Source organism: Rhyacophila brunnea, unplaced genomic scaffold (genome assembly GCF_057557595.1).
Source record: "Rhyacophila brunnea isolate RB1 unplaced genomic scaffold, BYU_Rbru_1.0 scaffold_13, whole genome shotgun sequence".
In the NCBI taxonomy this organism is placed as follows: Eukaryota; Metazoa; Arthropoda; class Insecta; order Trichoptera; family Rhyacophilidae; genus Rhyacophila; species Rhyacophila brunnea.
This window is the reverse complement of record NW_028232785.1, coordinates 18963457-18974095: the sequence shown is the minus strand read 5'-3', so window position 1 is coordinate 18974095 and position 10639 is coordinate 18963457. Positions and strand designations below refer to the sequence as shown.

Here is a 10639-nt window from a genome sequence, read left to right as displayed (position 1 = left end):
CTATTGTATGTGCTTGATACAATATTTCGAACAAATTCTTTTCCGCAGTATAATGTTGTAACATCATTTTCTGATAAACCACAAAAAATATTAGATATCCTTAAATGCAAAACAAATCTATTTATAATTGACAATAGACATCCCAAATTTGATGCAAAACATTCAAAAGGTCGACTTACACCAAGCTTTTGTATCTTTAAACCGCTCTCCTGTAAAGTTGCGATTATGAAGTTACAATACTATACGTAGGAGGTGTCGAGATATTGATAGAACTTCTCTTCTATCCTTCCACTTCGTAATACAGACTCCGTGCTCTGTATATTGACTAATCGATTCTCCCGTTTTTAGTTTTTTATTTGCAACATCTACTGAGTTTCCTTTTCTGTTGCTTCTCAGTGTTCCAGTTACAAACATGTCTTCATTTAGCATAGATTCTGTTAGTTCTACGCTATTATAAAAATTGTCCATGAACAATGAATGACCGTATCCAGTTTTCCCATTCATTAGTTTGAAAACCACTTTGTTTGTATGATTTTTTCCACCCAACTCCTTGTCAGCGGCGCCACCATAAACTATCATTTTCAAAGCCAGGCCTTTCGATTCCGCCAGTATGTATAATTTTATCCCGTATTTGGCCTTTTTACCCTTGATGTATTGACGAATAATCAATCTGCCTCTCCACAACATGAGAGATTCATCAATAGATAAATTTTTTTGAGGTGCATAAATAGTGTCCATTCGTTGGTTGAAAAAATCTATCAGCGGCTTTACTTTATCCAATGTAGAACTATTTTCGACATTCTTATTGAAATGTAATGCACGCATTATCAATAAAAACCTATCTCTAGACATATACTTTGAACACATTTTGAGATTGAACAGCTCATCTGTTTTCCAGTAATCATTTATCCTATTTATGCGGATAGTGCCCATATGAAACAAAAGCCCTAGCCAAACACGGAATTCTTCCACAGTAATATCTTACCAATGAGTTATTCTGCTTTTTTCTACTGCGTAAGCGTTTGACTCACTTATAACTAAATTATAAAAGTCATTTTGAATAATACGTTGAAAATATCTATAGGATCCTTGCTTGGGATGTCAATTTTTACACCCGGTATTTCCAAAAATGGTATATTTTTAGCCGGTTTTCGCGTACTCGACCATTGTGTGGATCCAGAAGTTGATGGTCGTAATAATTCAGGTGTTTCACTGATCTGAAAATCATCCTGTCCCGATGTTGAAGTGTGATCGGGTGGCAACCCTGCCAGTCTAATCACCCCATCATCACTTCCTGAGTCTGTTTCCGATTCACTATGTACCTCAAATTCAAAGTCACTATCATCACCAATGTCAATAGATTCACCGTCACTATCGTCATCTTCAACCCTTGCTCTTTTAGAATTTGAAGGACCATCCATTTTGATAATAAAAAAAAACAGTAGCAGATTATGTATAATGATAGAGTAAAAAAAATGTAAAATGTCCATGTTGTTTATGTTTGTAACGAACCGTAAATAAGTTTATAAAAAAGAGCTCTAAATAATATTACGACCGAGAGTGTGAATGCACCTTTATCTAGATTTTTTATGAAGCCGCGCGAAACGCCCGATTTCGTCGACGAAAGGTGTTGGAATGAACGTATATAAAATGCTACATGTGTATGTGTTCATTTGTAACACGCTGACGAATATTTTTTACCATACAAACCCATACTAACGTCTGACGCGCCGGTCGCGTAATCAGCGCCTTACCAATGTATACGATTATGCACCCGGTGCGTCTTCAGCATTCAACGTGTTAATATTATACATTTGAAACAGTGGGAAAAGTATTTTAGAACAGTGTTTCCCTAAAAATACTAAAGATTATACTAACTTACTTATTTCTAATTTACTAAAGTAAAATACATGGATCGTGACTCCCTGAAGGGACCGTAGATTTTCTATTGAATTAAAGTGGATTTATACTATATAAAAACAATTTCATTTATAAAAAAAATAATGAAATAAAAATCATTTGCAATATTTTAAATGTTCCGATAAGCAAACACCATGAAGACCTTTTTCACAACTCAAGCATATTGTACGCGATCTTTTAACTGGGCCACCATTTTTCCTACTGCAAACAATGCAAACTTTTTCTTTTCGGCCGGGTAATTTCCTAATTCCACTATTTTGTATTATCCCTCGTGTGGGATTGTTTCCAATAGCTGTTAAAAATAAAAACTCGATAGTTCGTTTCGCTCGCACACGTGGTCGTCAGTATGATAGAGCGAGAAAGAGAATTTCAATTAATTTTAAAGGCAGACGAAGTGGGGGATATCTAATAGCCTCATTATCTATTCAAAACGATAAACTAATTACAAAACGTGTTTTCATAATATTCCGATTTCGCAGAATCAATTAGAGTGGTAAGGTGTCTAAAAATAATACAATACTTTAATTTATCAACAATTATTTAAACTGTCCTAATTAGTAATATGTATCTGAAAACATTAAAAAGAAAAATATTTTTTATTTTAAGTCGAAGTTAAACGTACAATTTTAGAAAAATGTTATAAAAATGGCTTAGCCTCTTTACTGTCAATTGCAGGGATTTTGTTATGCTTTGGGAAATGTTTACTCAATTTGTGAAAAATATTTTACTGTTTTCTGCTTATTTTATTGAGACATAGACATTATATAAGATAAAGACATAATAAATTGATAAAACCTTGGTTCAAATAATCTTCCATAAAAGAACAATTTTACCGATATCAACTTTAACCCAAACAATCTTCCATAAAAGAACAATTTTACCGATATCAACTTTAACCCAAACAATAACGACATTTAATACCGGTGAAATAAGATATTTATTACGTAAATATTACCAATTGTATTATAATAAGTTGTAGCACAATTATCTGCCTAATCTAATTAGTACCTAAATCTAAAATATCTTCTTCACTGAGGAACTCTTGTGAGTCATCCACTACTTCTACTTCAATCCACGGTTGTTGTGCCGAAAGCGCAGCAACTGGTCGTTGAAGTGAAGCTGGTTTTGTTACAACTGACCTCACAGGTACTCTTTCGCCAACATATGTGTGTTCATAATTTTCTATGAAACCACTAGACGATTGCGGTGATCTGGATGTTGGGGAGCCGTATCGAGGAAAATCATGATAATATGTATTTGAACGATATGACGCAGGAGATGAACGTTGGATTCCTTGACTTTCAATGTCAGTAATAATTTGTAGAACCTGCATCCTTGCTTTTAATTTTTGAGAATAAGTCATTTTCTGGAATGACGGTACTAGTGATAGTAGGTAATGGGTATCCTCATCCATTCCCTCGTTACTTTTGTTTTCGAGGATGTGCAACAGTTTTTCTTCATACATGTTTTTGGTTTTGTTTCTGTGGACTGTCCGCTCCCCATATCTATTAGGAGTATTTGTAGAAGTAGATGGAGCTACTGTGTTTGGCGATTCGACAAAACTCATTGACGGTGAATTTATTTCCAGCTCATCAGTTGGTTGTGAAACATTGCTAGCAGTACTTCTTTCATGGATGGTCGGTATAAGATAAAGTAGATGGTCAAAAAATTCATACTTCTTACGTTTCTTGACAGCTTGCCCAGACTTGACATCTCTTTGTAAATTAAATTCTTTTTTGAATGCAGTTCTCAAATTCTGCCACCGTTTCTGGATTTTTGTGCCTGGAACAAATTGTCAGATTAGTCAATATTTTTTATCATTAGAATGGTATGGTAGGAGCCCGAGCAATGTTATTCTATAAAAGTCTAATTTTTCAGATATTTGGCTACGGGAAACAGCTTTCAGTCTCTACATTTCGAATATCTACTTGGTGCTACTACTATAAGAGAAATAGTAAGAGATACGTACGACAAATTGTGGAAATGTTTTCAACCTATTTACATGAAAGAGAAAACAACAAGACGATTGGTTGAAAATTGAAAACGGAATTTTGTGATTGCATTATAAAAGCTTGTTGTGTGCTCTATAACTTTGTAAGGTATCATGATGGCAAAAAACTAGAAGACAATGAGAACATTGATCGCAATAATCCTTTTTTGAACATCCCCCCAACGAATCAATGTGCTTCTTTATTACATCAAAATAATCGTACATATTTTGCCGAGTATTTCACGTCACCATACGGATCGGTTTCTTGGCAATATAACTATATATAATATATATAACTATGTACTTCTAAAGATATACTCAGGGCTTTTTTTGTAATGTAACGCGGTGGAACGGCATTTTGGCACCTTCTTTCATGGTATTTTTAACGTTTCAAAAGCAATTACACGATATAGTGTTCACACTTAAAAAGTGTTTTCACAATTTATTTTTTTACAACTTTAGTTGTTTATTTGTATATATTTGTTTGTTTAATTTTTTTATGCGCATGGTGGCATAGGAAAAGTTGCTTTAAATGATATTTGAATATAATTTTCGGTACTGTTCGGTTAAAGCGGATACAGCGGAAAACGCATTTTGAAAATAGCCGATAAACTAGATTATTTGTTAGTTTGGGTTAGTTTAGGTTAGGTTAGGTTGGGCTAGGTTAGGTTAGGTTTGGTTGGGTTAACCTAACAAATAATCCGGTTTATCGGCTATTTTCAAAATGCGTTTTCCGCTGTATCCGCTTTAACCGAACAGTACCTAATTTTCTTTAGTAGGTAAGAAGTGAGTACCGGCACCTTTGTTATTTTTTTTAAAAAAAAAGCCTTGAATATTCTAATAATAACAGCTATTATTTGACGCCAATTTGGCGCCGCCCACAGTTGCGAGAAGAGGTAAAAATCGTCTATTTCTACCTAATCACATTTTTAAAACAATGTTAACTAGAATTGCTTGAAGGAATACTCATGTAGCTCTTATTTTATAGCCTTCAAACTTCTGAATGCCTTGAAGAGTATACCTAGCTACACCTTTATATGTATTTCTATTATAGACTTTAGCAATAGGTACCAATGCTTTACAAAGTTAACTTAACCTTTAGAATACTACGCAACGATGTATCGTTGTTTTTGATATTGGCCACAACGATCGTCGTTTTGCATTTGATGCCTGAAATGTTAAGTTAATTTTGCAACATACTACTGCTTCAGCGGTATGAAACATTTTTGATATATTTAGTTTTATTATTGTGTAATATAACTTGATTTATATATGTTTTGTGACTGGGTAGGGTTAGAACTTATAACTATTGTATTTTTTTTCATCGCATCAGCATTTTTATAATAAAAGCATTAATTTCAAATACAAATTTCAGTTTACAATATAAACAAATTTCGTTTTTTATTTGTTTACAGTCAAATTCTGGGTTGAATGACAATTTTTTATTTAATATTATACATTTGAAACAGTGGGAAAAGTATTTTAGAACAGTGTTTCCCTAAAAATACTAAAGATTATACCAACTTAATTAATACTAACTTACTTATTTCTAATTTACTAAAGTAAAATACACGGATCGTGACTCCCTGAAGGGACCGTAGATTTTCTATTAAATTAAAGTGTATTTATACTATATAAAAACTATTTCATTTATAAAAAAAATAATGAAATAAAAATCATTTGCAATATTTTAAATGTTCCGATAAGCAAACACCATGAAGACCTTTTTCACAACTCAAGCATATTGTACGCGATCTTTTAACGGGGCCACCATTTTTCCTACTGCAAACAATGCAAACTTTTTCTTTTCGGCCGGGTAATTTCCTAATTCCACTATTTTGTATTATCCCTCGTGTGGGATTATGTGCATCCGATAAATAATTTTTTTCTACCATCCAACCTTTTTCAATAGTTTATATGATTTGTGATATGAATTGATATTTTGATAATTTTGGATCACTTGCATTATCTTTATATATTATATAAGAATTCAGATTCATCCTTGATATTACGTTAAACGCGACTTTCTTCCAATATTTTACCGAATTATTTTCTCAATAAGATGTTATGGGGAGCACGTGTCGTTAGCTAATGCAATCGAATGGAATTAAAATAATATTTTGAAGAAACCGATTGTTTCCAATAGCTGTTAAAAATAAAAACTCGATAGTTCGTTTTGCTCGCACACGTGGTTGTCAGTATGATAGAGCGAGAAAGAGAATTTCAATTAATTTTAAAGGCAGACGAAGCGGGGGATATCTAATAGCCTCATTATCTATTCAAAACAATAAACTAATTTCAAAATATTCCGATTTCGCAGAATCAATTAGAGTGGTAAGTGAGATCCCCGGGGTTCCAGCGGCTAGCTCAGGTGTCCATCGAACCCCGGATTCACAAAAAAAAGAATTCAAACGATTGGAGTGTAAATAAAACACAGTCCTTCGTGCTCGTAACGTGATATTGTTTATATTTTACATTTTCTTTAAACGTTTACATATTTTGTTTTAACAATAAGTTTCGCAGGTCCTATCCTATCGGAAAGGGGACGCTTACTAATTACTTTTTTCTTTTTCAAACTTCGCGTACCCACGCCATTCCAGCAAAAAGGACTCTCGTGATTGGCCAAATTTTATCGCGTGATCTTTGATTCGGCGAATCACGAGCCTGACCCTGGCACAGGCGCGTCGAAATTTGGACGTTGCCGACAAGCGCGGCAAAATTTATTATATTTAAATACTTATATTTAGTCTTAAAATTATCGCTTTCATCCATCATCATTTATACTTTTTAAATTAAATTAAATTTATCTTAATTACACCTCCGCCCAATATGTCATTTTCACACACCGGACGAAGGCCCTTACTTATAAATAAAAAATACTTACGTGGTTGAGCAAGGAATCAGATTAGATGTTTTATGAAGCCGTTTCTAGAGGTCAGGGTTACGTTTCGACTTGAGCTACTAAATGATTATTTTACACCGGGAGAAGCCCGCCTGTAACAGGGGTGTATCATAAGGTATCTACAAATAATACAATACTTTAATTTATCGACAATTATTGGTAGCAATCTTCGACCGGATTTTGCACAACATCGTAGCAGCCAAAGGGTTAAAATATAAATAATAAACGAGTTAGACCAATCAGTGTGCCTTTTTAAGTGATCCTGCATTAACATGTATTTAATATACTTAAATAAATAAAGATAAAAAGCGTACATACCCATCTGTGTTTTTTCATTTTGTGTCAGTTCCGCCCATCCCGTGATCAAAATACCACTTATCTCCATCCATTATTTTTGTTTAATGTGACGGTCACTGTATGATTTATTTTTTTTGTCATAAAGCGCGGGTCGCACTTCTACCAATGTAATTAATTTCTCCGAATCAATGTCTTCCATTTTGGGAAGTAATAATCTTGTTGAACTCTGCTAGGGCAAACAAAATAATAGAAGGGTCTAGGTTTAAAACGTGGGTGTAGCTAGGTATATAATAACTATAATGAAAGAAACAGAAAAATGGGACAGCCAGTAAGCACGTGCACGGAACGACGAATAATGAATAATGAAATGATGCCGATGCGCGCCGATGAAGCCGTCATGTGCCATGTGGTTTCGTAGCGGTTCGATATAATAGTATGTGTGCGCTTCATACCATACGTGTCACTTGGTGCGCTTGTGTGAGTGCACTCGGCCGGCGAAGCAATAGTCCATGCGCGCGCTCTCATTTGAAAGCATTGCCAATGGGCCACCGGCCGGTTCGAATGGGTGTCAAATTTTGTGTCTGAACACAGATTTTCAACTCGGCCGTTCGCTCGATCGTCCATGCGCGGGGTTTGCATTGCAATACGATGGTTACAACTCCTCGATTGTTGACCGTACAATAGTAAATCGTTCATGCGCGGTAGGCCTTACCCTCGCATTTGGGGTAAGAGCATCTAGTTAAATTATTTCTCATAATTATTACCAGTCGAAAAATATACCAACCTCAGGATAATATAATATTTTGATTGTTTATGGTGGTAAATTGCTTTAGGGAACAGAAGATATTAAATAAACGATGATGACACTGGGCGACTTTACAGGCAGATTGTAAATTCGCCAACAAGCAGCTCGTAAAGTGCCTCAATGTAATTGACGCATAACCGAAAGGTCAGTGGTTCGAACCCACCCGAGCGCGTTATTTTTTCATGTGAAAAAAATATCTAAAATTATGCCATCAATCAACCATACAGAATTTTAGATATATTATAGATAGAAGAATATATTTTATCGTCTAAGCATGTTTTGATGAATTATATCATTGACATAATATGGATAATATAATGTTAAAATGTTATTTTGCATATTACAAAAGCGGTCCTTCATCCAAGTAGTATCCGTGCGCAATGTCGCTTAACTTCGGTAATCGGACGAGAACCTTCAGCCGCTTCGCTGGTTCGCTGGTGTTACATTTTAATTTTGTGCACAGAATTTATTTTAATGCCAATGTCACGGCGAGAGGTAAAACATATGAATACGTGTATTAAATAAGGCTCTAAGTACCAAAAAGTAGTATAGCCTGTAGTTACAAAATACCGAGTCATTGCAGTAAAATTTCATGAAGCAGACCTTTTGAAAAATGTAGTTTTACAGTGTGAAGCAATCACGGCAGCTTCTATAATTTTAGGTATTAAGAACTCGCAAGTGTCAACACACCATCGTCAGCTATTTTATTTGACCGTTGACCACTGCAGTGCTACTTACACCATTATAAATAAAACACGCCAACGGACTTACAACGTCGACAGGTTTAATTATTTTGCTGTATTTTTTTGATTTGCTTGAGGCACTTAGACTATAGTTGAAGTTATTGGCGTTGGTATGTAGAACATTTTTCTATAAAAATGTCAGTTTTTATTATTTTGGTACTTAGCGCCTTAATTAATACACGTATTCATATGTTAAAAATATGAATAAAAGTTAACATGTATATTTTTTACATTTTAAAAATCTATAGTGCTTAAACAACCTTTATAGTTGAACGTACCTGATTTAATGGCCTGTATTGTGAATCGGAGCAGCCAGGTTGTGGATTCTCATTATTGATTTGGTGGATTGCGTTGTAAACAAATTCCTCTTTGATGACGATTCCCTTATTATCGTTCTCAGGCTTTATATCGATCAGACCGTATTCACGCTTCTGAAATTAATATCATTATTAATAAAATGTAACAGTATCATCATCATAATCACGTGATTTTACACGAGAGACATAAGTACAGGCCCAATCAGTGTTGCCAACCGTAATATAATTATAGTATTTGTACTATAGTTTTGGTCCGCGTACTATGTACGATATAAAACAGGTACCTATAGTATTCACAAAATACTATAATTTTGAATATCGGAAAAAATATGTAAAAAGTATTATAATTTCGACATATGCGTTAAATAAATTGTTGCAAAGTACTATAATTTCGCAATATAAGAAAATAAACATTAATTTTTATATAATATATAGATTGATATAAGTATAGATTAATAAAACTCGTCTTTTCCGTGTTACCAGAAAAGTCACAACACTTAAATTCGACACTAAATAAGAAACAATCACACAGCCTTTCAATATCGAAGTCTTTAATCGTTGAAGAAAATAATACTTACCAACTGTCAATCATCGATACGATGCAATGTCACTCAATAACATGTTGTTTTAATAAAGTATTTTGATATCAGTACATAATGTACCTAGGTGTGTGAATAGATACTTACCTACCTATTTATCTTTACAGTTCTGATTTCGTAAACGAAGGGAAAACCACTGTAGTTATAAACTATTTTTGTTTTTGCCCAGCACCAGAATGGTAATTGTTGTTAATTTAGAAATTGTCAACAAAATTATGAATACAGACGCCTAAACAAATTAGGAATCTACTTACATCCTCGATATTCTCCTGTTTGACTGACACTTCAAATCGACCCTTGCTCTTGGAGTGGTTTATGTCAGTCCATTGGTATGCGTTGCCGCTGATTTCCTCCGGCGATATTTCATCGTTTGGTTCGGTTTTTACTTCCATTGTATGCGATATTTATCATCAAAATTTTTCAACACCTCCAAAACACCACGTGATAAAATAATGACCATTGACTAATATCTATGAAAAGTATTGCCAAGTCAAAATTTTAAATTGCAATAGTTTGTGACAAAAAATTCAGTACCTAGATGTCATAAAATATCAGTGTTTTGAAACATGTAGTTTATAATAACTAATAATATTAAATAATTATAACCAATGATAATAGTAATGTGTATAATGGCGCTCTTGGGTTGAGATAATAATTTGAAAGCTTTCTTTGTCAGTTTAGAAGTGTCACACATCAAAAAAGGTCGTTTATATTATAAAATAATCACCCGGAAAACACTAATATCAGTAATAGATTACTACATGAATTTCGAAAAAAAAATAAAAAATTCCATATATTGGCAAAATATATTAGTAGATCTAGGTAGGTACCTAGGTACTGAAATTTCAGTAGACATGGCAACGCTGTATATTATATTATGTACCTACATCTGGACATCGACCAGAATAATAATTAATTATTTCTCATTGTCTTTGCACTTTGTGAAGAAATCTATATTCTTTCGCAGTTAAAATTATACAATATTGTATATCGAAAAGCCCTGGATTGATGGTTATATGAGTAGCTTGATATCAAAGTAGGCCAAACGCCATTTACAAAAGTTTGC

The 10639-nt window shown here is 33.8% G+C and overlaps 2 protein-coding genes across 2 annotated transcripts; both read right to left on the bottom strand.

Moving 5' to 3' along the window:
- Positions 1-2805: 2805 nt before the first annotated feature.
- On the bottom strand, positions 2806-7335 carry LOC147076792 (uncharacterized). The gene is made up of 2 exons (XM_085940466.1): positions 7131-7335; positions 2806-3702 (listed from the first exon to the last, which is right to left on the bottom strand). Exons 1-2 carry the CDS (start codon positions 7195-7197, stop codon positions 2918-2920), a joined length of 852 nt encoding a protein of 283 aa, XP_085796592.1. The 5' UTR covers positions 7198-7335; the 3' UTR covers positions 2806-2917.
- Positions 7336-8908: 1573 nt separating this feature from the next.
- Positions 8909-10034, bottom strand: LOC147076791 (uncharacterized). Its single transcript, XM_085940921.1, has 2 exons — positions 9828-10034; positions 8909-9088 (listed from the first exon to the last, which is right to left on the bottom strand). The coding sequence occupies exons 1-2, from the start codon at positions 9963-9965 to the stop codon at positions 8909-8911; spliced, it is 318 nt and encodes a 105-aa protein (XP_085797047.1). The 5' UTR covers positions 9966-10034.
- Between the last annotated feature and the right edge of the window lie 605 nt (positions 10035-10639).

Excerpts from the sequence above, each read along its gene's own strand:
- LOC147076792 (XM_085940466.1), bottom strand. The coding sequence starts at position 7,197 with ATGGAGATAAGTGGTATTTTGATCACGGGATGGGCGGAACTGACACAA. Across the intron at positions 3,703-7,130 it reads AAATGAAAAAACACAGATGG|GCACAAAAATCCAGAAACGG; the intron begins GTATGTACGCTT and ends AATTTGTTCCAG.
- LOC147076791 (XM_085940921.1), bottom strand. The coding sequence starts at position 9,965 with ATGGAAGTAAAAACCGAACCAAACGATGAAATATCGCCGGAGGAAATC. Across the intron at positions 9,089-9,827 it reads AACAGGAGAATATCGAGGAT|AAGCGTGAATACGGTCTGAT; the intron begins GTAAGTAGATTC and ends TATTAATTTCAG.